This window comes from Balaenoptera physalus (genome assembly GCF_965194825.1).
Source record: "Balaenoptera physalus genome assembly, chromosome: 5".
Classification (NCBI taxonomy): domain Eukaryota; kingdom Metazoa; phylum Chordata; class Mammalia; order Artiodactyla; family Balaenopteridae; genus Balaenoptera; species Balaenoptera physalus.
The window spans coordinates 56,426,027-56,449,862 of record NC_138884.1 but is presented as its reverse complement, the minus strand read 5'-3'; the positions used below and the strand labels follow the sequence as shown (position 1 = coordinate 56,449,862).

General features: G+C 41.6%; 2 protein-coding genes across 4 annotated transcripts in view; both read left to right on the top strand.

The window, feature by feature from the left end:
* Positions 1-23,836, top strand: part of MRPL1 (mitochondrial ribosomal protein L1) — a 220,372-nt gene that overhangs the window by 159,268 nt on the left and 37,268 nt on the right. For all 3 annotated transcript variants that reach the window (XR_014264278.1, XR_014264279.1, XR_014264280.1), the window contains exon 12: positions 13,278-13,309. The gene's annotated coding sequence lies outside the window, so the exon portion shown is untranslated. The remainder of the gene's footprint in view (positions 1-13,277; positions 13,310-23,836) is intronic.
* Positions 5,589-23,836, top strand: part of FRAS1 (Fraser extracellular matrix complex subunit 1) — a 443,799-nt gene continuing 425,551 nt past the window's right edge. The window contains 2 exon segments of the mRNA XM_082464007.1: positions 5,589-6,659; positions 13,278-13,309. Coding sequence (XP_082320133.1) covers positions 6,584-6,659; positions 13,278-13,309 — 108 coding nt within the window. The 5' untranslated portion in view covers positions 5,589-6,583.

Genomic DNA, 23,836 nt, shown 5'->3' with positions numbered 1-23,836 from the left:
TATGAAGGGACACGGGGTCATGGCTCTTCACTGTCTTGCTTTCCCGCCTTCTTTTTGTCTTGTGCCCACAGGGGAAATATTTCTCAACTCTATAACCTCCTAAAATTGACAGCAGGTTCAGGACTGCCTGTCTGCCAGGGCAATCCCCTGAGAAACCATGACCAGTTTCTCCCAGTCTTTTTGAAATCCACAATCATTTTAAGATTGAATCATTCCAGGGGCACTGAAGCCAGACTCGTTGCAGTTCAGCTGTTACTAGGTGCTTATAGGATAAGAGATAAAAGCAACAAAATTAAATGCTAATGGATTAGTATGAGCAAATGTATCAGACTCACAGTGATAGTAAAAGTTGCAGCTCCGATTATATCATCACTGGAAAACTTTAAAAAATAAAGACACTAAAAGGTACTAAGTTTTCCATGGATCAAGTTATGAGATCATTAACTTTGCTCCCTGCTTCTCATTCACTATTAGAGAAATATCATCAGTATCATGATCAACATCATCATCAGTTTTGATTTATCTGAATAGCCTACTGCAATGGACCTCTAGGAACATTTACATATCCAATTACAAGATGATTATTCATAGCCTTTAAACTGACTCCCACATAAAAATGCCTGACCTAGCTGAAAGTTCTTAATAATAATACTTTACACTTGTATAATGCTCTTAAAGTTTCAAAAGATTTCCATATCCATTTTCTTAATTTGACCCTCCATACAACCAGTTTGATAAGTAGATCCCAGGTATTATTATCTCCCATTTACAGATGAGTACTTAGAAGTTCTATTAATGACTTATCTGACGTCAGTCAACCAGTTGGTCTTAGAACTTAGACTGCATCCTAGGTATTATTCCCTGGGCTCAGTGAGATAACACAGTCTCTCTTTCCTCGGTTTGTGGAGGCCAATATCTTTGGATTGCAGTGAAAATAATCTCAAAGTCATGACTTTACTTGTGAAAATGTGGAATATGTTGTTCTTTGTCATTTATGCTTTGAGGTCATTAGAAAGCCTTGGTGGTGGGGGGGATGGGGGAGTTCCAGACACATCAGGAGGCTTGAGTTTACTAACGTTGATTCCTAGTAGTGTTACCTCGGAAAGAATACCTTGAAAATAAGCCGGCTTCAGGAGCAAGCTTGGCACTCTGCTGACTTTTCCCTCATAGAGAATATATTTGGTCATTACTACCTCGTGGACCCTTTATTTTCTCTGTATGTGCTGTTGACTGAATATTTGTGTTCCATCCCCTACCTCTGCCCCAATTCATGTGTTGAAACCTACTCCCCAGTGTAATGATATTTGGAGGTGGGGTCTTTGGGACGAGATTAGGTCATGAGAGTGGAACCATCACAAATGGGATTAGTGCCCTTATAAAGAGGCTCCAGAGAGCTTCCTTCTCTTTCTGCCATGTGAGGTTACAGCCAGAAGACAACCGTCATGAACCAGGAAACCCTCACCAGATACCAAATCTGCCTGCACCTTCATCTTGGACTTCCCAGCCTCCAGAACTGTGAACAATAAATTTCTGTTGTTTATAAGCTCCCCAGTCTATGGCATTTTATTATAGCAACCTGAATGGACTAAGACAGTAGGTATGTGATTAAAAATATTTTTTAGAATAGTCATTGTGGTTATCTCCCCAGTATCCATTCCACTTTCTCTTACTAACAACTTTTCATTCAGGTAGCCAAATCTTCTTAGCATGAAGCCATGTACTTTGGGAGCCCTGGTTTGTGTCTGTTATTCTAGAATAATTATGAATATATTCTTTAGCACTCTCTAAAGTATCTTGGTTTGGGCAACAAATTAGTCATCCTAATTTGGGGAGATGTTAACTCAACTCCTGACTGTAGAGGTGGGGCATGTCTTACGACTCAGGTCTCAGCTAGTTCATGAAATCCTATACTCTGTTAAACATGTTGACTCAGGGATGAGCATGGGAGTGAATGTGAACCAATGAAACACAAGGAAATGTCTGCTGGGGAAAGAAAGTATATTCCTTGCTTCTTTAGATAGTTCTGGATCAAATATCTGTAGATTAAACTAAAAAGCATGTAGCTCAGAGAATTGCTGGCAGTTATTTTGTACCTAAAAGCAGGATCCAAGTGGAAGGTGAAGTTGATACAATGGAAGGCAGCATTCATCAGGACAGGCTAGGTTATGCTGCAGTAACAAACAACCCCCAAATCTTCATTGCTTAACAAAATAAAGTTTATTTCTCACACTAGGCATCCAGTGAGTGTTGTCAGGGCCTTTGTTCCAAAGAGTCATTCAGAGACTTGGGCTTACAGAGGCTCCACCATCTAATGATGCTGCCATCATAGGTTTCAGACTTTACTGAGGCAGGGAAGGGAGCATTGCTATAATTGCTTTGGCCTGAAAGTGACAGAGCTCACTGTCTAAAACAGTGCTGTCCAATAGAAACATAATATGAGCCACATGTATAATTATTTGGACTAAGTTTATTGTTATTGTTGTTGTTATTACCAAATTTGAAAGTAATGTTTGTTTGCTAAGATTTCTTTGCTTGCTGTCTGTTTTGTTTTAAATTAGCATATAATTTACATACAGCAAATTTACCCTTTCAGTGTATAGTTCTGTAAGTTTTGACAAACACATGCAGTCATGTACTTACCATTGCAAGCAAGTTTTAGAACAGTTTCATCTCTCCCCAGAATTACTCTATGCCCTTTGTAGTCAAACTCTCCTTCTACCCTCAGCTCCTGGCAACCATTGCTCTGTTTTCTGACAGTGTGGTTTTGCTTCTCCAGGATGTCACGTAAATGCAATCAGAGTATATGAGCTTTTTGAGTGTGGATTCTTTCACTTAGCATAATGCAGTTGAGATTCCTCTATGCTGTGGTCTGTATCAGTATTTTGTTCCTTTTTGTTGTTGAATAGTATTCTATTGTATGGATGTACCTCAGTTTGTTTATCCACTTCTCAGTTGAGGGACATTTGGATTGTTTCCAATTTTTGGTGGCTAATAAAGCCAATAAAAATATTCACATACAGGTTTTTGTGTGAACACAGGTTTTCATTTCCCTTGGGTGAATACTTAGAGGAGTAGCATGGCTAGGTCATATGGTAACTTCCCGTTTAACTTTATAAGAAACTTCCAAACTGTTTTCCAAAGTGTCTACATAACTTCGCATTTAATACCAGAAATACGTATGAGAGTGCCAGTTCTTCTACATCCTTGCCAGTGCTTGATATTATGTGCTTTTTTTTTCTCAACCATCCTCGTAGATTAGATCTCATTCTCATATCTCATCTTATAGATTAGTGGACATATGTAAACCTAATTTTCTAGAAGCTACATTTTAAAAAGTAAAAAGAAACAGGTAAAGTTAGTTTTAATAATATATTTTATTTAAAAGAATATATTCAAGGTATTATCATTTTAACATATAGTTAATATAAAAAATTAATGAGCTATTTTACATTCTTTTTTGTGTGTACTAAGTCTTTGAAATCTGATATATATTTTATACTTTCAGCACATCTCAATTTGGACTAGCCACCTTTCAAGAGATCAATAGCCATACGTGGACGGTGGCTGCTGTATTGGACAGTGCAGGTCTAGACCTAGTTCATGGTCCCACCTAACTGTGAGTGGGCTGGGAAAATGTGATATTCCATGTATCCAGGAAATGATGGTGAGCACTAGTAATGTCTATCACAAAGGCAGAGCAGAGAAAAAGAAATAGTTCAGGTCCTTTATGACATCATTAAAGTACTAAATTGGACCCAATCTGAAGGTCTTCTAAGGACAGTCTTAGTTTCTAGCTATGACAGACAGTAAATGCCATACATGTAGTTTAAGCCAGTTTGAATTAGCTAATTCTGTTATTTGAAAATTTCTCCAATATAATTTTGCATCGTGCACTTAAATATGTGTTCCATATAGAAGAATGAGAAAATACAGGTTAGCTAAAAAGAGAAGTTAAAACTCACTTGAATTCTCAGAGATAGTATTTTGGTGTATATTCTTTGAGATATGTGTGTATGAATATGTGTGTATGAATGCATGAATGTACATGTGTACAAGCAAAACCATTGGAACATTATATTATTTTCTTATGAGTTATGTTTTTCACCCAATAATATTTTAAAAACATCTTTCCATGTCAATAAATATACATTTAGGATATTTTTAATCTCTGTGTAATATTGCAGTTTATGGAGGAATCATAATTCACTCAACACATTCTGTATTATAGGTTGTTCCGAGTATTTCACTGTTTAAATTGAGGCAGGGGCAGAAGTGGTGTATTTTAGAATACCTCCTTATCTGAAGCAAAAAGCAAAGCGTCTTTGGAAAGCCTGTTTCCTTTTTCTCTCACATCTTCTTTTTATACCTGGCCTCCTCTCAGGGACGTACTATTTTGCTCAGTCCATTCTTTCAACAAACGTTTAATGAGCACCTACTATGTGCTTCAGCTACAAAGGTGACAATCTCTGTCTCTGAGACCGCCACAGCCCAGGAGAGACTTGCACAATCCCTGGGTCCTGTGAATACTCAAAGATCAGTGCTAGGTTGTCAGACGTTTCCTTTTGCTTGGGCTAATTGTAATAGTTACAGGATCTGCCGGTTACAATTTATCGAGTTATTCTGAAAAGTGAATCGTTCCAACTAGCGCTAGTGCGGAGCAGAACGTCCGCTGGATTATGGTGATGGGACTGGAAATAAATTGGGCCCCTGCTGTTTCACAGCTCGGAGTTCAATGCTTGGACAAACTCCCCTCTGACAGGCTAGCCCACCTGAGGTCAACTGAGAGACCCAGGACGTCTCTTCTCTGGGCCACTCATAATTCAAAAATAGCTGGCTCTGTAAAAAAAATATTTGGTCCTATTTTTATTTGGTCCTATAAAAAATAGCTGCCGGCACTCAGTCCTGACCAGGAATCAAGACCTCCACTCTTCAAGGGCATGCCCCAGTGTGCGCTGCCCTGACATTTACTTCCCAGTCTTTGGCATTTGGGGGCGCAGCTGGAGCCACCACGCAGAGGCTGCGTAGTGTTCCACTGACAGCCTCTCTCAGGGAGAGGGAAAGGTGCATTCGCGGTGGGAGGCCTCGCCTAGGACACACACACCGAGATCCTCCCAGGCTGCTGGCAAACCCACGATGCGACGACCTGATGGTCTCAGAGCGAGGAAGATGGATCAGATCTGCCTCACTCTCTTAGTGCAGCCGGAGTGGCGGGGTGTGTGTGTGTGTGGGGTGGGGGGAGTAGCGCTGGGGTCCTTGAATGTGGGCATACCCCCTCCCAAGTGAGGGCTGTGGATCCGGTTCGCGGGTCCCTAGGCTGTTCAGGAGCCAGGACCACGCCATCTTCCCCTCCAGCCCTCCCTGGTGTGACCACTTTTGATGCCGCCCCAGACAAAGGCAATCCGAACTCCAGCAGAAAGAATAAGGGGATCAGGTTGCTCTCTCGGCCTCCCCTCCCTCCCCCCTCCTCGCTTCTCCCCTCTCCACGTGACTCTCTGGAATCTTTTGCAAAAGCTCCGAGTCTCTGGGTCCATTTTCACACCGAGCAAAGGAGAGAGGAAGGGTGGTGGGTGGGGGGGGAGGCGGAGGAAGGCGGAGCATGTGTCCTTTAAACGCGGGATTCCAGAGGGGGGCCTTATTTTGTGCGTTTCCGGGCTCTCTGGTCGAGTGGCTCTAGTTCGGAAGTCCTTTCCAGGCTCTCTAGCATTTTCCTCGCTGCATTTAAAATCATGGCTCCTCCTCCGCTCCCGTAATCACACTTCGACCCAGCAGACCGGCTCGGGGCGCACGGGGCGGAGGTGGCCGCTGGCGCCTAGCGAGCCGCGCCCCGCAGCGCTCCTCGCCCGGGCCAGCGGCGGGGGCGGGAAAGTAGCGGCGGAGTTCCCTGCGCTGCCGGCCCCGGCTTTCCTCGGAAGCTTTCGCAGAGTCTGCGGCAGGGAGCCCAGCCCGAGGCGGCGGCGTGTGGCTGCAGCGCCGGCGAGTCCCACGAGCCGCCCGCAGCGCAGCACGAAGTTTCCTGCGAGCCGCTCCGGGTGGCTGAGGTCCGCCGAGCCGGGTGGCCCAGCCCAGAAGGAGGAGTGGGTGGGTCTTTTGGGGCTCCTGGCGACCCCCGCGGTCGACGCTGCGAGTGTCAAGCGAACTTTAGAAAGCTGCTGCCGAGGAACCTGCGCCGGGATCTCCACGGTTGGAGACCCGGGAGCGGGCGGGTCCGGCCTGCGGGAAATGCTGGGAGATCCAGTCGGCTGGTGACGGGCAACCTTCCGGCGAGCCTTGGCCGCGGGTCACTGCGCCCTGCCTCCTCTTTTATTCTCCCGAGCTCAGCCGACGTTGGCGCCCTGCTCTGCTGGAGAGCTAGGCGCGCTCTCCGCCCGGCAGTGAGTGAATTGAATCCCTCCCCCTCCCCCCCGCCACGAGAGTGTCGCTCTCGCCCGTCCACCGCCTCATTTCCCCGGAGGTGACCGCCCGCCGCGCGTCGCACCCCGCTCTCGGGGCGCCTAGCCCGGGGCGCCGACGGCTGCGTTTTGGCCGAGAACTGGTTCTTGGATGCTGAAGGCTGGGCTTGTCCAGCGTGGGTGCAGAGGCGGCAATGAGTGTCTTCAAAGTGTGGCTCGGGGTGGCCCTAGCATTGGCGGAATTTGCAGTATTGCCTCATCATTCTGAAGGTGAGAGAGCGGTGCCGTGTGTGTGTGTGTGTGTGTGTGTGTGTGTGTGTGTGTGTGTGAGAGAGAGAGAGAGAGAGAGAGAGAGAGAGATCGTGCTTTTTAAAAAGCTCAGCGGGTGTATGGCATTGTGGGTCAGATGGAAGTTTTTTGGGGATGGGTGGGTGGGTGGCCATGGAACTAGAGGGGGTTTTTTGTGAGAAGATTCCAACTCCTGACTGTTTTGTATGCAGATCACAAGCCCCACTCCCTCCTCCCTCTCTGCCCTGAGTGCATTTGGGTGGGTGGGTGGGTGGCCGACCGAGGTGCCATCTCTGAAATTGGATTCTCTTTCTTCCCACTTTCCCGGTGCCCCCGAATGGAAAGCATCTACATGGAGCGTAGGTGAGGAGTGAACAATTGCAATTACCTGTGTAAAAATACTTATGCTCCTATGAAAAATAAAATCCGGCACCTTAAAACCCCCTTCTCGCCCTCCCTCCTTCCCCCAATGAGTCTACCCGTAAAGTCCAATTAAGATTTTATAAGGTGGTTAGAGCCTGTTCTGGAAGTAGACAATTCAATCGCACTACAAGAAATCTCCCCAGTACAGAGAGACTCGAGCCTGCCTCTTCCCCAGAAAAGAAGTGGTTAATAAGAGTTTAGCTCCGTTCTCTGACTTCGCCCCCTGCCTCCCAGTTTTCCTCCGAGGCTCCAACCTACGTGTAAAACCCTGGAGCTGGGGGTGAGAAAGAAGGAGACTGTGGGAGTTGTCGCCATGATAGCAAGAGCAATGTGAGCTCAGGCAAATAAATGAATCTCTAAGGAAATCAAGAGTTTGGGGGGTCCTAGGATGGCGGGCCCGGGGACGCGAGGCGGCGTGAGCTCCCACCTGCTCAGAGTCGCGAGGAAAGTCGCCTAGCGGGTGCTTAGGGAGGGGGAAGGGAGCCGGCGGGCTGAGGAAGACGGCTTAATCTACCGCGCAGGGCTCTCGGCTTCCCCTCCCGGCTCCATTCATTATTCATCCAGCTGCGGGAAGAAGAGTTCACCTGGCCCGCGGCAAATCAGAGGCGCAGCCGCGGCCGTCGCGGGCGCGGGGCGGGGCGCCTTCTCCGCTCGGGTGCGGACCCGGGCGTGGGACTGGGGGCAGCGGCAGGCCCCGAGGAGGACACAGCCCTGCTCGGACCCACCTGCAGCCACCTGAGCAGCGGCCTTTTCCTAGCTAGCTTCCCGGGAGAAAGTGGCGGTGGCTTTGGAAACGCACGGCAGTGGGGACTTTGCCGTGGGTGGAGAGACCGCCAGCCCGCACCCTCCCGGGAATTATGTCAAGTGTGTATCATCCCCGGGAAGAGCAGGTCTGGGGCCTGTGCAGCCTTTTTCAAACAGGGCATAACCTGTAGAACCGTGTCTTTATTTTATGTGTGCGTGTGTATGCAAACTTAAAAGACAATAAAACGTATAGGGCTTAATTGTAGTAAAGCACATGGGAGAGTCAACCTAGGCCACCCAAATGTGAATTTGAGACAGAAAAATTACGTTTGCACTTGGTGGTGGCAGTTTCCTATTTAGGATCGTGTCCCAGCAACGCGGAAAACGTGCTGGCTGTCCCCGATAGCTCACCAGGGGGCAGTTGGAATGATGTAAGAGATTTGCTTTTCAGAAGCAAATCTCTTGAAATTACAAAAGCCATTATTACTAAGGGCCTGCAGGGTTCACTCTTTGGAAGACTCGTTGACAAAAAGGGCAAAGTTTAAAAACGTCCACAGTCTTCTGATGGGGGAGGAGTGTAGGGCGCGAGGGGCGCTATTCCTCCAAAGATTCTTTGGAAACTTTGCTTCTTACTCTTTCATCCCACCTTCAGAACATTCTAGAATCATCCTACAACTTGGATTCATAGATATCTGAGAGTTTCCATCCAAGTCATAATGATGCTTACCTAATAATGAATGAATGAATGAATGAATATGGACATTTACTGAACACTGTACTATTTGCCTGGCACTATGCTAAGCACTTCACATACTTTATCTCATTAAATTAATTAAATGATAACAGTCCCACAGCCAAAAAATCAGCTGTCATCTGATGAGTCCTTTGATTTGGTTCTGTCAGGGTTTTCTTTTTCTCTTAAAGATAAGAGCATTGAGGTCAAGAATGGAGAGCTTAAGGATATTAGAGATTTCCTCAAGTTTTTATTATTAGCCTTGGCAATGATTTTTAAACATGGAAAAGAAGCATTCACATGTGTGGGTCTCTTGATGCGACCTACTCTGTGATACTGTTGCTGTCCAGGCCATGGCAGAATTTGTTGTTTTCTTCTCAATGCTCAGAGAGCATGTCATGTATGTTTCTGGTACACCAGTTAATAATTCTATAATTTTAGCTGATAAAGATACAATCTTCCTCATTTAACTGTGTGCTCACGGAGGGCTTAGGATGGCTCCTGGTTATTATACATCCAACTCAGCTCCTGGTACACAATAGGTGCTAAAAAAATTTTGGTCAGGTGAATGAGTATTGCCAAATCACATTTCAAATTAAGCTTAGACTGCTGCTGTGTGACCTTGAATGAACCACCTAACTTCTTTGGGCTGTGGTCTGTTATTCACCAAATGCAGAAGCTGGCTAGGTGATAGCTCTAAAATACTTCTGCTAATCATCCAGCATAGAAACAAAAAAAAACGATCAGTATTTGCTGCCTTATTTTTGGTCAGTTGCATCTTTCTAGTTCTGAATTTTATTTTAATTATTAAAAGAAAAATGAAGGTTTACAAGCAGGTTATTGGCAATGTTATTTTACATTTTCTTATATCGCTAAGCTGACAAACTACGGTGATTTGAGAACTTAGTAAAATCAACAAGTCACAGAGAAACTTCTAGCAAACGTGGCTGCTTTCTGAATCAGATGCGTTTCTGGAGAAGTACATCTTGAGTTGTGTCGACCCGTGGAAATCCTGTGAAGTTCCACTGGATAGAACATGTCGGCTGTGGATAAAGAGTCTTGAATTGGTTACGAGAACTGAGCTCTAGTCTATGTCCATCACTCCCCATGTGACTTTAGCCAAGCTTACAATCTTCCAGTCTTTTTCCTTTAAATGCCATTAGCAGAATATACTGAAAAGGATCATTTGATAGACAGAGTGTTTTATTTATGGGTGGATCAGCATATTTGGTTCCACTCTTGGTAGAAGAGTTCCTTCTGTGTAGGATTCAATGCTTAAAACTCAATGTTAAGGAAGGAAAGACATTGGATGGGAAAAAATAGCCTATCTCTTCATTCTTTCAGTCCACAAATCTTTATTGATAGCTTATATATCAGGTTATTAGGTTATGTCTGGTAGGGACATACAGACATCAAAAAAATAATAATAATACCTGCCCTCAAGGAGTTTGCATACCTGGAAATCATTAATATCGGTAAGGTAGCAGTAGGGACATGTAAACGTTGGTCCTTGGTGGCTTTCCCAATATTGAATAATTGCAACTCTGCATCTTTTGGCTTTTGCAACTACCAGCTAGTGGAAATAAAGGGTGTTGTATTGTCATAGGCTCTTATTTCCATCATACTGCATTTCTGTTCTCCTCTGGGGATTGGATTCTGGGTGTTACCCTCTGCAAATAAATCCTTTAGTGAGAGCACGGTCATCTGTATTCACTGTTGTGGACTTGAGTGGTAATATTACTCAATTTTACTCAGATATGAGTAGTCATAAAATACTGTCCACCACTTGGCTCAGGAGAGGGGAGGGGACTACCACATGGCACAGTTGGAGTCGTGTGCCAAATCTTACACTAGTTCAAAAACAGTTGGCCCATTTTTGTTTTAACTACTCTATTAATTGATCTGACTCCTGGTTGACAATAATCAGGACAGGAGCTGTCCCGTCAGTCCAGAAAAGGATTCTATTTTAACTATTCCACAGTGTACAAGCCATATGCTGAATTATAGCACAAAATAAAGCTTGAACATTTAAATGCCAACTTGTGGCTGCTTGTTCCTAGTGAGTCATGTTTTTGTGATACCATGCTTTCCAAATTTCTTCATATGTTTTGGTCATATGTGCCACTATTTCTTTGAACAAATGGGTCTGGCATTTTGTGACTTAGATTTAACTTCTCTAATTTACTCACGTTATCAGGTAGGGTTTCCATAGTGAATAGTTTCAGGATGTGAGTACTGGTGCAAATTATATCTCAAATTTCCTCTGAAAACTTCAGATTTTATACAGGTGTCTCATAATAGAGTACATTCTAATGTGCCAAAGGGCCTAAAAATGAACATGAAGTGACATTTTGCCTACGTGACCTGCAAGAAAGGCGCCAACCACAGGAGGAAGGTCTCAAGATCTCAGCTTCCTTCGTGGCACTATGTGATCCCTTCACCCTGCACAACTTTATGCACTTTCTCACAGGTGTCAGAACTTAAATTACCTGCCATCTCAGCTGTATTCCATACCCTGAAACTGGCAAAGTTCTTGGTCTCTTATTTTTCCTGTTTTCCCTTGAAGAAGGCCTGTTTCTCCTTCTAGATCTGCATCATCAGTTAGAATTCCCCTTAAGCTGGAGTTTCAAGTTCAAATAAAGCCCAAATCGAAACTTCAGGTAGAGTTGCAATGATTCCAGTGCTCCTTAAGAAACAAAGTGATGAGTGGAGAGAGTAACTTTGTTTTCCAAAGTATATGAGTTGATCGATTAGTGAAAAGGCAGAACCAGAAGCTGCACCTATCACCCAATGCCAACAAACCTCCCGACTTAATCTGCTGGTGGGTGTGAAGCTTGTGCTAGTGTGGGAGAAATATGCTTGCTTTGGAGGATTGCATCTGGCATTGGGTGGTGATGAATGTTTGATGGGACTGGGCATCACAGTGGAATGCTTTCTTTTTTCTACTGGGAAGCAATGAGGTTTTGGAAGCTGTGTTAATGGGGACTCGTTTCTGCAGCTGCCTTTCGGGTGGAGATGTTGTGTTTTAGGAAAGCCCTCAGAGGCCAAGGCTTATTTCTTTTAGAATTGTACATCCTAGAGCGACCCAAATTGAGTTATTTCCCTTTTCTAATGATAGAATTTATCAGCAGTTACACATAGTTTTGACTCGAGTTTCTAGCAGATGTTTGGCTTAACCAAGTGTTTGTGATGCCACACTCAGTGCTGCTTTATTTTTTCATGTTACCGTGATTTTATAACATCTGTCTAAATTTCCAGAAATGGGTTTTGATATGAGTACTTGGACACATCTTAAGATACCTGATTCCTTTTGGAGCTTTGAAAGTTTACTGGCCTTTGGAGGGTAGTGCTATGGAGGAGGGTAATAAAATTACTTGAGGATGGTTTTATCTAAAGGTTAAATTTTGTTTGTTTATTCTAAAGGTTAAATTTTGTTAAATTGTACCTAAGTGATGATCTTTATGTTTAACTTTTAAACGTGAGACGTAATTAAGTCCATTTACATAATTTAGGAATTGCATTGTGTTGATACATATTTATGTACCTATATACGATTATTTTATATATATCCATATCCACATGTCATATTATTTTATATATATCTATATCCATATATGTGTTTATATATACATATCTATCTATATCTATCTATATCTATATCTATATCTCCTTTCTTATGATATACCATAGATTGAAATACTGTCTTTGGAACAGAATTTCTTAAAAATAAGTCAGGAAGAATTTCCCCCCAAGATTTTATCTCAAGTTATTCTTATTTGAATTTCAAGGGCACAAGAAGTCATTTCAATAAATTTGCCCATGGAGATCTTTGATTCAAACCCCAAGTGTAAATAACCATCTCCTTTTCTTTGAATACTGTTCTTAATTCCATTATTAGTAGATAAGGTAGACCAGTCCTTTCCTGAGAAGTTAATAGTACTGAGACTTCACGAATGATCTGTTGGCGTCCAAGCACTGTAGTAAAATGTGTCCTTCCCTCTTTGGACATTAAGTGTGGCACATTGTCAAGGTGTGCTCTGTCTTGGTGTGTGTATGCTATTTCAATCTGCTTTGCAGCCTGTTTCTGAGCTAGTATCTGTTAGCACACTGCCTGCATGTTTATAGGTTAAATCAACACCTGCTGTGCTGTTCAAAAATTGGTTTAGAAAAAGCATAATTTTGTGGGCTGGAAAGTTCCATGAAGGAGATGGGATCAAGTTCAAGGAAATTGATTAGACCAAATGCATCTCCTGAAGGAAACAAAAATGAGTAAAGGCATTGGCATATGAAAGCATTACCGTGGCTTCCTAAGTTGGCCTCTTGGGTTGGACTGGAGAATTTGTGTAAGCAAAGAGTGGCAGAGAAGCCTGGATAAGTAAATTGGGAGTGGATTAGGAAGGCTTTGCTGATTTGTCATATAGGAAAATACACCAGTGTATTTATATCATGTCATTATACATACATTTATTTTAAAATTCAAATAATGAGTTTTAATAATTCTTTCCCTCATGCATGTCCAAGAAATGTTGTTTTGGTGTATGGGATTATTTCCCCAGGGGCAGAATCCTCAAGCTTTTGGAAAAAGCACAGTTTGCTGATTATGATGCATGTAGATGCAGTTTTAGTGTACTTTGGCCAGGGCAGTGCCTATTGGTCTATTATGCGTCCCTTTTAATTCTTGTTTTGTTTTTTCCCCACAGGTGCTTGTGTCTATCAGGGTTCCTTGTTGGCGGTAGGTCATTCTTCATATATTTGGTTCATTTTTTTTGAATGTAAAATGCTTGATTGAGGTTACTGAGTGAGTGAGGTGACCCTGTCATTGTAAAATGTATTTATTTTCCTTCTCAGTTTGAGGATTATCCCTCATCCTGGCACAGTCATGCTCAATTACTTAATACCTTTTCCAGAGTGAATTAGTTCCATCCGGATACTCAGGTATTGGAAGAGAAGTTCAAACACCCAACACCAATTTGCATTCCGTGGCTGTCTTGTGAGTTCTTTCAATCAGAGAGAAAATTAGATCCCATTCTTTTGTCAGATATGAACTAGGGCACAATTTGTTTATCTTCCAAACAATTTGTTTGCTTCTTCCTTTGAACCCCCCCCTCCAAAAAAATATACAATTATTGAGTACAATATGGAGGATCCTGACTGTTGCTTTGAATTACACTTTTAAGTTTTGGTAACAAACAATTTAACATTTTATCTCTGATCCTTTGCCACGTAGAGGAGAATTGATTTTGAATTAATGTCAGGCACTTGGGGGAAAAGCTGATGCAAGATTCCTGCATTTCTTTTCATTAATAATGTACTATGGTGCATAACAGTGTGTTAAAAGCCTATTGAAAAGACCGTCTACACTCCATCAACTCTAATAAGTGGTGTGACAAGTCATTCTTCCCCACTTTTTTATTTTAGGTTAATAAATTCTGTAATAAAAACAAAACTCAGATGGTTGGAACGGGTTTGCTCATTTACATCCCAACCCGCTATTGACATGTGTGATACCAATATGTCATCTTGGATTGTCCTTGTGGTATTGCAGTAGATGAGAAATATTTGAAATATCTGAGAGTCTAGATAATTGTAGATGTTCACAGTAATATTCTTGAATCTGAACTTTATGTAATATAGTTACCGTTCTGGAGATTTATGTGTTTTTTCCTTCCTTATATTTTTCTGTTAAAGAATGAGGTGAAAGCCATTTTCCACTCTCTTTCCCATTCCATGCCCTTAAAAGACTACTCTTCCTTCTGTTTATTCTTTAATACATTTTAGGAATCATTTTAAAATCAAAGTGCTATAAAGTACATCATCAGTTTTGGGGAGCTGTAGTAGATATTATAGACAAGTTAGTTGTCCATTTTAATACAAAGAAAATTGCTTATTGTGTAGAGTCCTTTGTAGCTTTTCAATATATTTTCATAGCTATCGATCTACCTGACACATACAGCAGATCAGTGAAATAGGCAGGTCATGTATTATTTTATACTCTCCCCCTTTTTAATGAAGAACCAAGGATGAGAGAGAGAGAGGTTTGCTAAAGGTAATTGACCATTAAGGGGTGGACCAGAACAAAACAACCTGTCTTCTTTCTGTTGTTCTCCTGAATCTGAAGAAAGTGGCTAGACTACCTTCTATGTTTGACGTGGCAGCATGGTATTGTACGTTTGAATACGAAAGCATCAAGTACGGGGAGAGGTCAGTTTGGTTCGATCAAGTTAAAGGAGTGGGCACTAGCACGCTCCTGACCCCTCTAGTTGCCTTCTTTGCTTAGCAAGACTCTGCTGTGTTTGCTCCTACACCTCCTCTAGCCTGATGTACTTGTGATTGTGGTTATGCAACTCAGGCAGAAAGACAATACATTTACTACAATAATAAAGATTATTATTAAACAAATATTTACTGAGTGACAACTCCGGACCTGCTATTCTAGGCACTGGGAATGCACCCGTGAACAAACAGGCAAAATCCTTGCCTTCATGAAGCTCGAATTCTAATGAATAAAATATTTAGAATGTCAGATTAGTGCTAAGGAGGAAAACAGTATGGGGGTGGGGAGATAGAAAAGGCTGAATAGGGGACAAGGGTGGCCTCTTGAAATAAGGGGATAGGGAAGGGCTCCCTGAGAAAGTAAGGTGACATTTGAAGAAAGACCTGAAGGGCACTATAAGAGCTTGCCCCTTGGATATCCAGGGGAAGAGAATTCCACAGGGAGGAACAGCAAGTGTAAAGTCTGAAGTGGGAGCTTGCTTGGCCATTTGAAGAAGTACTTGGAGGTCATTGTGGCCGGAGCACGTGATCCAGGGGGAGGATGGCAGGAGGTGAGGTCAGAGAGGTTGGCAGTGACAGAGCAGCGTGTCCTTCTATGGACTTTAGCTTGTCCTTTCAATCAGGTGGGTGAGCTATTAGAGGAGCTAGAGCAGAAGAATGACAAAACCTGACTTACAGTTTAATTAAACTGCTGAAATGGGAATATGAAAAGAAATAGCATTTGTTTCTAGGGAAACTATGTTGAATACTTTAAAAAAAGACTCCATAGAGGTGAGTCACTGAAAATTTGCTGTCAAATTAAGTATGAGAGAAACAACTATAAAAGATGGGGGGGAAAGCACAAAAGTCCAGAGAGAGTCTGCATTCAGATTTATTTGCAACCACTTGAAGTTCTCTTTCCATTTTAAGGAACTTCAAACTGGAAGTGGGGATGATGCATTATGGCCATAGCTAATTGTATGAATAATTCATCTCTGCTCTCTCGCCACACGGCCTGGTCTTGAAGAAAAGCACTGCACCTGCATCAGTGAAACTGAATGAATGTGCATTTATGTATTTTGAATTAAAATACAAAGTTTAAGAACCTTTATATACTGTTCTAGGATTCTCTGATTAAACAACTCCTCGGGTGAGAGGATTTCTATGGTAAGAGGCATCACAGCCAGGGGCTGGCTTTGAGGATAGTGGCACAGTGTCCCAGCCCCAAACCCTGTAAATTCTACCCACGTGCATTTCAGAGCTGGGAGTGACTTTGGAGATCATGTAGTCCAAACTCTCCATTTTATAGGTGGGGAGAGTGAGGCAGGGATTGAAGTTCTTGTGCTTCCTTCATGACTCAGGTGAGTAACCAGAAGTGGAAAGCGGGTCTGGTTGAAAATGGCAAAGCACCAGCTTTACCCAGAATTCCATGAAACATACCAAGCAAATGAGAGCACAGATCTAGGCTCTGGCTGCTAGTTGCTAACTCTCAACCTGTCTTGTGAGGATTCCTTCCACTGATACCTTTTCCATCTCATCACTTGTTGCCTGGGAAGCTGCCAGATAGAGTGGTTCATTCAGGGCCCCTGTAGTCTGACAGACCTTAAAAAAAATTTTTTTTTAATTGAAGTATAGTTGATTTACGATGTTGTGTTATATAGCACAACTATATAGCTGAGTGTATAGCAAAATGATTCCGTTATACATACATACATATATATATATATATATATATATATATATATATATTCTTTTTCAGATACTTTTCCATTATAGGTTAATATAAGATATTGAATATAGTTCCCTATGCAATACAGTAGTTCCTTGTTGTTTATTTTATATATAGTAGTGTGTATCTGTTAATCCCAAACTCCTAGTTTATCCCTCCCCCTTTGGTAACCATAAGTTTGTTTTATATGTCTGAGTCTATTTCTGCTTTGTAAATAAGTTCATTTGCATCATTTTTTTAGATTCCACATATAAGTGATACCATATGATACTTATCTTTCTCTGTCTGACTTACTTCGCTTAGTATGATAACCTCTAGGTCCATCCATGTTGCTGCAAATGGCATTATTTCATTCTTTTTTATGGCTGAGTAGTAGTCCATTGTGTATATGTACCACATCTTTTTTATCCATTCCTCTGTCGATGGGCATTTAGGTTGCGTCCATGTCTTGGCTATTGTAAACAGTGCTGCTGTGAACACTGGGGTGCATGTATCTTTTCATATTAGGGTTTTTGCCGACAGACCTTGTTCTGATTCTTCCTCATCTGCTACAAACCAGCTCTGTGACCAAGTTACATAACCTTCCTGAATGTCTATCGCCTCCTATGTGAAATGGGGATAAATAGAGCCTCTCCTGAAGGGTTTTTGTAGAGTAAAGGAGGTAATGTGGGGAAGACACCCAGGCGCAGTGCCTGGTATGTGCTTTTCTGCAAGAAAAAAATTTCTCTTTACCAGCCAAGAAGAAGGACAAGAGGAAGGAACTGTTACTTGGCACCTGCTATGTATTTCATACTCTCAACAATCCCAGGAAGTAGGCACTGTCTTTACAGATCAGGAACCTGAGGCTAAGAAACTCTTAAGTCACTTGTTCAAAAGTCACACAGCTAGTCAGTGCTAGAGGAAGAGGGCGTTGCAACCTCGGTCTGACTTTAAAGCCATTCCACCGACCATGCCGTTTCTCACAGCCAAGACAGTCTGCTTGTTGTCTCTGAGCACGGCTAGCTTATTTTACCATCAGCCCTATGTGCCCACCCCCTCCCTGCTGCACCTGTCACGCAGTTGTCTCTGCCAGTCTCTGTCCTGACCTCCTGCAAAAGCCAGCTGTCCCTGGCTCACCCCTTCCCGTTTAGCTGAGGCTCTCCCACACTAGCGTGCGCTAAATTCACCACATGAAGCAAGAAAGGTTTAGGGGTTATTCCATCTTAATGTATAGTACATGCTATATTATATATATATGTACCCACACAAATCCCCAGCAATGTGCTGTGTTTCCCAACTTCTGACACCTCTGTGGACTCGTGGAGACACTCTGGGGTCATTGGGTTCTAAGCCCCATGTAGCCGTCTCTCAGTTATGTACTGACTTTGTCTGTCTCTCTTCTTTCTTTAACACTGTCTTCCCTCCTTTCTCTTCTTTCCATTCCTCAGGTCAGAAAATACCCAGGAAGGTCCCCTACCTTTAGAAACACTGCATAGTCTATTTCGGGGTGTGTTTCTTCCTCCACAATATCGCTGCACCCCTGGGCTCTCAGGACTTTCTCCAAAGTCAGCCACAGTGGAAGAGAGAGTGTGACTGGGTTAAATCAGGGATCCCTCAGAGGGAAGCTACCTACTTAATATGTTTAACTGTGACAGGGGCATTGAGTGTGAGGAGGAAAACAGATTTTTTATCTCAAAGTTTTCACCTATCTCCTGTTCTTCTCTATCTCTATTGAGTAAAAAGAATTTCACTTTCCTTTGGCCTCACCACAAGCAAACATCTCCTTTATAGGTTCTTCCTGGGGGTGGATGGTTGGACTCTCCAGTTTTTATATCTGTAAAATGGAGATGAATGACGTACTTCGCAGGGTTGTTGTGAAGGTTAAAGGAGATCGGCAGAAGCACTTAGCTTGTGACCGACCGTAAAGGTTAGCTGCTATTACTGTTGCTGTAAAGCAGTTACACTTAGCAAAGGTGGACACAGCCTCTCTCCTTCCCCAGATCAAAAGTGTTGAGTGTTGGGATTTTCCTACTTGGAATACTTTTCCTCACAAATGCTGACAAAGTGCATCAAGAGGCACTAACTTTTAGCACATTTGAAAGGGAGAAAAAGTTTTCAAGAAGAATTAAAATTGTGGAGTGTTTACTATATACAGTATAACACAGTGGAAAGATCCAGGCTCTGGAGTTTAAATCTGGTTCTGCTACATACCTGCTGTGTGGCCTCAGATATGATACTTTAAACAGCCAAGTCTCAATTTCGTTGTCAGTATAATAATATTCCTCATAGGGTTGGTGTGAGGGTTACCTGAGAGCATGCTTGTGAGAGAACCCAGAGCTGTGCTTGGCAAGGAAGACACACTCACATCACCTAGGTGGCAACGACATGTCGGAGTGGAAATGACTGCGTGGTAGAAGCCAGGGTGTCTTGGTTCGGGTTTTGGCTCTGTAATTACTAGCTGTGTAGTACTGAGTAAGTCACTTGAATGAAATGAGGTCTCAGTTTCTAAATTCGTAAAATGAGAGAGTTAGATTAGATCCTCTCCAAGATTCCTTAGCCCAGGGCCATCCAATGGAACGCTCTGTGCTGATGGAAATGTTCCAGAGCTGCATTGTCCTGTATGGTGACCACAGACCACATGTGGCTGTTGAGCACTTGAAGTGTGGCTAGTGACACTGAGGAACTGGATTTTAAATCGTGCTTAATGTTAATTAAAATTTACAGCCTCACGTGGGTCGAGGCTACTGTATCGGACTGTGCAGCTTTAGAACTTTAAAATTCTTAACTTACTCTAGTACTTAAGCTTGAATTTTAGTCTCATGGAAGGTTCTCACCCTGGGCAAAGGTTCACTGTTGTGTAGTTAGTAGTTTGAGGAAGGTCACAAGAAATTTGTTAGAGCACCTGAGTTTGCTATTTGTTTGTTTGTTTATATAATATTGTTTTATACATATATGTATATAATTATTACAACACTACTCTTCCCATATTGCTCGATATGTTTTCTTGAATAAAAGAAAAGGGGTGGAGTTACAGCTGAGCCCTCACCTGCCATCGATCCTACATATTCTACTAAATTTTTTCCCAGCTTTATTGAGGTATAATTGATAAATAAAAATTGGATATATTTAAGATGTACAACTTGATGATTTGGTATGTGTCTATGTTGTGAAATAATCACCATCAAGCTAATAAACATATCCATCAACTCAGTCACTCCTTTCTCACTTCCTTCCTCCCTCCCTCCCTTCTTTCCTTCCATAGTGAGAACACTTAAGGTCTACCCTCTTAGCAACTTTCAAGTATATAATATAGTATTGTTAATTATAGTCACATTGTTATACATTAGATCTGCAGAAATTGTCCATCTTGCATAAGTGAAACCTTGTACCCCTTGACTAAACTCTTCCCCTTTTCTCTTCCCCACACACCCTTCCAGCCATTCTTCTTTCTGCTCTATGAGGGTAGCTATTTTAGATTCCACATGTGAGTGAGATCATGCCGTATTTGTCTTTCTGCATCTGGCTTATTTCACTTAGCATAATGTCCTTCAGGTGCACTTATGTTGCTGCAAACGGCAGGATTTCATTCTTTTTTAAGGCTGAGTAATATTCCATTATCTGTATCACATTTTCTTTATCCATTCTTCTGTTGATGAGTATTTGGGTTGTTTCCACATCTTGGTTATTGGGAACAATGCTGAGAGGAACATGGGAATGCAGATATCTCTTCAAGATCCTGATTTCATTTTTTTTTGGACTTATGCCCAGAAATGGGATTTCTGGGTCATAAAGTAGTTCTATTTTTAATTTTTCTGAGGCACCTCCATGCTGTTTTCCATAATGGTTACACTAATTTACATTTTCACTAACGGTGTACAAGAGTTCCCTTTCTCCACGTCCTTTCCAATACTTGTTATCTTTTGTCTTTTTGTAATAGCCAGCTTAACAGGTTTGAGGTAATATTTCATTGTGGTTTTAATTTACTTCTATTAAAGATTTTACAAAATATTTTTGGTGTTTTGTCAAAGTCTGATATGTTCGTGGGAGTGTTATCCACTGTATATTGTGGTGGGAAAAATTGAGAACTTCTGGTCTAATCTGTAAGCCTTGTTGATTAGGGTTAAGGAGGATTAAAGAAGGCAAGTAGAGCTCTTCAGTGCTAGCGTCCTTTTAAAAAATTGATGTGCTATAGCATTATTATATTTGAAACTGTAACACAAAAGATGTAGCCCATAGAAATGAAAATGTCTCAGACTTGTGTTTGTGCTCAAGAAATTTTATGGAGAAGAGAAATGAAGAGAATTTGGAGGCTTTCCCTATTAAGTGCTCAAAGCCCCCCCAAACACTTAGTAAATCTTGGTCAGTGACTGCTATTAAACACCCTGAACTTCTCAGCAGTGGGGGGAATGCTTGGCATCTTGTGGATATACTCAGAAGGGAAACAATAAAGTCAGCCATTCCTTAATTTCCCTTAAGAGTACTATTGGGTATTGGAGGATATCACTGTTCTTCATTATAGTTTAACAAGAATTCATCATTTTTTCAGCCTCTTCATTTATTTTTAAATACTGAGTAATATGCCTTTAAGTGGGAGAGACTACTCTTTATTAAAATATAATTATTCTGGGGTAAAAACTTTTTTTTACAGAAAATCAGCACATCATCACTCTGCTAGGTGCTGGAATAAAGTTTGAGAAGTAATGAGCTTCCTTTAACTAGAGATATTCAAGTGGAGACTGGAAAGTCTGTATCATAAATGAGATAGTGGTGGCTTGGTCTAGATGACTTCCAAAGCCTTTCTAACTTGGGTTCTGACTCGCGTGAATTGAAGATTAGAGCTGTGTGTTTCTGCCTTATGGGAAGCCCTTGTGGTAGGGGTGGGGTGGTGGTGAGAAAATCTCCTGACCCCAGAGGTGTACAGTGAAGGGTTTCTCCCCTGCGTTCCTTCAAATGGACTGATTTTGTACCCTTGGGTACCAGGCAGTGAGAATTGGGCTCTAGGTGCCTCAGATGATTCTTTTTTTCTTTACTGGGTTTTTATAAATCGTCCACCATAATCATATGTGGTAGTTTCCTCTTTGGAAATTCATATCTTCTGAGCGTAGTTGTGTGAGAGGAATAGTACAAGAGATTTTGTGCTTCTATTGATAAATAATCCATATACATTTTCATTCTCGTTCATATTTTTGTGGTAGGAGCAGATGTTTTAACAAACACATTTCTTATGCTTTGTTTTGAACTTAGAAGATGCAGCTGAGCTTGGCAGCCATATTACCTTGTTCAAAAGATGGTAGCATGATCATATATTTCAATTTTCTGGTCAGACCATACATTCCCCACACCTTTTTTTTTTTTTTTTTTAAGTTTGTGTCATTTTTGCTCCAATTGCCTTACAACCTAGTACCTCATTTTGTTTTTTTTTCTTCATTTGTCTGTTTATAACTACAAAAATGTACATATACATGTTTATTTTTTACGTTGTACATTTATATATGCATATATATATATATATATATCTCCTAGAAAAGAACTGTCACTCATTTATAACACCTTATGGTGTTATCTCATTTTAGTTACTTTTTAAAGCCCTCTGCTTACTAAGCGAAAAGATGATATATAAATATCAAATGACAATTGTGAGTTAAGCAAGCTTATGTTTTCTTGGAGTTTGAGTGGCAAATGTCTAAAGAAAATTTGGCTTTGAAAATCTCATATGGATGGCATTCTGCTTGTGTGACAAAAAGGAACACAAATATAAAATCTGCACAAAATAATTTTTAAAAATCTGAGCAGTTTTATGTAAAATTAGTACGTATCCTCTGGTATGCCAGCTAAATTCTTTTTAGCAATGATTTCTTAGTTTCCCTGAGTTTATAAACTAAATGGAAGGAAGAAGGAAAGGGAAAAGCTTTCACAGTAAGAAACAGTTTATTGTTAGTACCCAGGAGATGCTTGAGTTTGGCCCATGACCTGTGAGTTCTTTCCTGACAGCTCCCAAGATTGGTTATTTATTAAATTTATGTCATTCCTTTCTTCCAAAGGCAAATTGAATGGGTGTGGGATGGGCTGGGGAGAGGAGGGTATCGACATGGGAGAGCAGATTTCATAGTTCCTTGTACCTTACATTCTTGAAATGGTTTTGTAATCGTGAGTAGGAGAGAATTATTAACAGAGATACTTATTCTTTGGTGCTCTTACTGTACTTAGTTTCCCTCTAATCCAGAGGGAACTTGGTCTAAGAGTTGAGAGAACAGAAACAAAAGAAACTCTAGCCTGAAATTAGTGCCTTAGAAGAACCTTCTCCCTCTCATATTTGCCATTGGTATATGTAGAAATAGTGGCCCACCTGGATTGTAGATATTTATTGATCAACTTCCATGTGCTAAAAGATATGAGTTACAGAGCCTGGGGTGCCTACCCAACAGCCTCCTTTCTCCTTTTCTCTGCTGGCAAAGTCCTAATTTTTTCTTCCAGTTCCCACCTCTTCCCCACATGACTTGTGTAACTCCTAGCTGCAAGCTAGTTAGGAAGTTTATATTCCCTTGCCAGGATTGTCTTAGGAGTATGACCTAGTTGTGGCCAATGAGTTATGCAGGGAAGTTTTGGGTGCTTGAAAGAACCCTATAAAGAGCACCTCTTTCCCTCCAGTTCTGAAACAAAGAATAAATATAGAAGTAAAAATCACCTTTTAAGTTTTTTAATCAGTAAAGCTAACATGGAGGATATAGCTTTAATTCTCTTAGCCAGATAGGCTTACTGATTCTGAACCCACACCATCCAGCCGACTAGGCATCACAGACAGAGATTTACAGAGGCAGCTTTCCCATGCAGAAGGGCTGCTCAGGTGAGAATTATTGCTTGAAGAAGCAAAGGAAAACTTATGCCTTGGTTGAAAGGCTTGCTTCCTAGAACAGGAAGGAAGACAAAACTGAGTTAAGCATGCCCAGTTACCCTTAAATTTGCTAGTTAGAGAAATTGTGCCACCTTCCCAGGGAAAAGAAAGCCCTGGAGGTATATGTTGATATCCCTTCACAAGAAGGAAACCTCAGGAGAAAGAAGAATTCTTTATTAATGAGAGATTTTATTTTATAATTATTATTTTAAATTTCTTTTTTTGGAGGGGGTTTGGGTTTTTAACTTTTATTTATTGATTGATTGATTAAAGTATAGTTGATTTACCATATATTAGTTTCAAGTGTACAGCATAGTGATTTAATATTTGTATAGCTTATACTCCATTTAAAGTAATTACATAATAATGGCTATATTTCCTTGTGCTGTACAATATATCCTTGTTGC